The 1,770-nt window shown below is 45.1% G+C and overlaps 1 protein-coding gene across 1 annotated transcript; it reads left to right on the plus strand.

The window, feature by feature from the left end:
- Positions 1 to 328: 328 nt before the first annotated feature.
- SMIM36 (small integral membrane protein 36) lies at positions 329 to 610 on the plus strand. Its single transcript, XM_087440203.1, has one exon. The coding sequence runs from the start codon at positions 329 to 331 to the stop codon at positions 608 to 610; it is 282 nt and encodes a 93-aa protein (XP_087296329.1).
- Positions 611 to 1,770: the final 1,160 nt, after the last annotated feature.

Raw genomic sequence — 1,770 nt, forward strand, 5'->3', positions numbered from 1 at the left:
AGCGGAGCGCGCGCACTTAACCGCTTGCGCCATCCCGGCCCCACACTTTGGTAGCATATGAACCATCTCTCTTTCTCTTTCTCTCTCTGCATAGGTGAATTGATGAGAGACAGCTCCTGTGTTTTGGTGGCTCTGGTGTTAACAGTAAGAGCTTAAGTTATTAAACTGAGCAGCTGTAATCTGTAAGGTCTCCTAGAGCCATGGGGATTAATGTATTTTTACTCCAGAGCCAATGTAGCTATTCCGACGAGCTAGGCTTTGCTTCCTGCAATCCTCGACTGACCCCGTTGCCTTTCTTGAGACCCACCTCCCAACCGTGAGAGATGTCATGGAGTTTTACTTGGAGATTGACCCCGTCACCTTGAACCTGATCATCCTAGTCGTGAGCTACGTCATCTTGCTCCTGGTTTTCCTCATCTCCTGCGTGCTGTATGACTGCCGAGGCAAGGACCCCAGTAAGGAAGATGCTCCCGAGGCCAATCTTGATGCCCAGCCCTCCATCCGCTTGGTGGTGATGCAGCAAAATGCTCCAGGGGGCCCCTGGGCAAGGGGACCTGGCCTCCATTTTGGGGATGCTGCTCCACTAGGGAAGAAAAGTACAGTGGTGTGAGGCTGGCAGGGCATACTGGGGAGAGAGCACTATACATCCTGGACAAACCATTCTTCACGCGGCCGCAATTTTCTCAGCACACGGGTCCTGCTTGGTTACCTAAGCAGCAACTCTGCCTTACTTTCCGCTTTCCCATCACCCTCTTTGTGGATAAAGCAACTGTTTAAGGTAAGAAGCCCACGGTGGCTTTGGTCAAGTTCTCTAGATGCAAAATCTCAGCAATACTATTGTATAGTGAAGTTGGTTACTGGTACATTCCTGATCATGCCGTCCTTGCCACTTCTAGGAAAGACTGATGCTTGAGTAAGGCGTAGGGGCAGAGAACTTTTTCCTTCTTCCATTCTAGGTTTTTTGGCTGGCCTAATAATTAAATTGACATAAAACAGATTAACAGGAGAAAAACAAATCTAATTTTGTATGTATGGGAGCCCCATAAAAAACTATGAGACTCAACGAAGTGTCCAGAGCAGGCAGCTTTTATACCTTTTAGACAAAGAAACAAAAATTTTTGAAAAATTGATAAGACAAAGAAGTTTAGGGTTGGAGTAGTAAGTTAGTGAAGAAAAAACAAGTTTTGTTTATATAGCCTTCTTGGCCCCTAAATACCCTATTTCTGGTGATAAGGATGCCTTCTACCCTCCTCATACAGGGAGGGTACCTTTCACATGGAAGATTTATTTCCTGCTTTCAGGGGGAGATAGGAGGGTCAGAGTCTCCTTCTTGTACTGGCTGTTTCTCAAGTGACTTTAATTCAAAATAATCAGTATGCCAAAATGGCATATTTTGGGGGGGCATATTCTGCTCCCCTTCAAAGAGTTTACAGAAGAGAATGCACAGTGTATGTGTGTGTGTGTATATGTGTGTGTATAATGAGGAATGAGACTAGCTCAAATCTATCCTATATTTAGCAAATCCTTTCTTTTCAAGGCAACCATTGAACTTTTCCAGACTTCAGATTATTATTATTATTATTTCTATACATACCAGCTCTTCACATTTTATTCCCCACTGTGAATCAGTACAATGAACACAGAAATTATAGAGCATAGTGGTTAACTGACAAAGCTTGGATTCTGGGTTCAAACCCTGCCTCCTCCACTTACCAGCTGGGTGACCAGGCTAGGACACTTGCTGTGTGACCAGGGCCACCTCTTTGTGCC

The sequence above is a fragment of the Ceratotherium simum genome, chromosome 16 (assembly GCF_057802395.1).
Source record: "Ceratotherium simum simum isolate JZ-2026a chromosome 16, ASM5780239v1, whole genome shotgun sequence".
Lineage (NCBI taxonomy): Eukaryota > Metazoa > Chordata > Mammalia > Perissodactyla > Rhinocerotidae > Ceratotherium > Ceratotherium simum.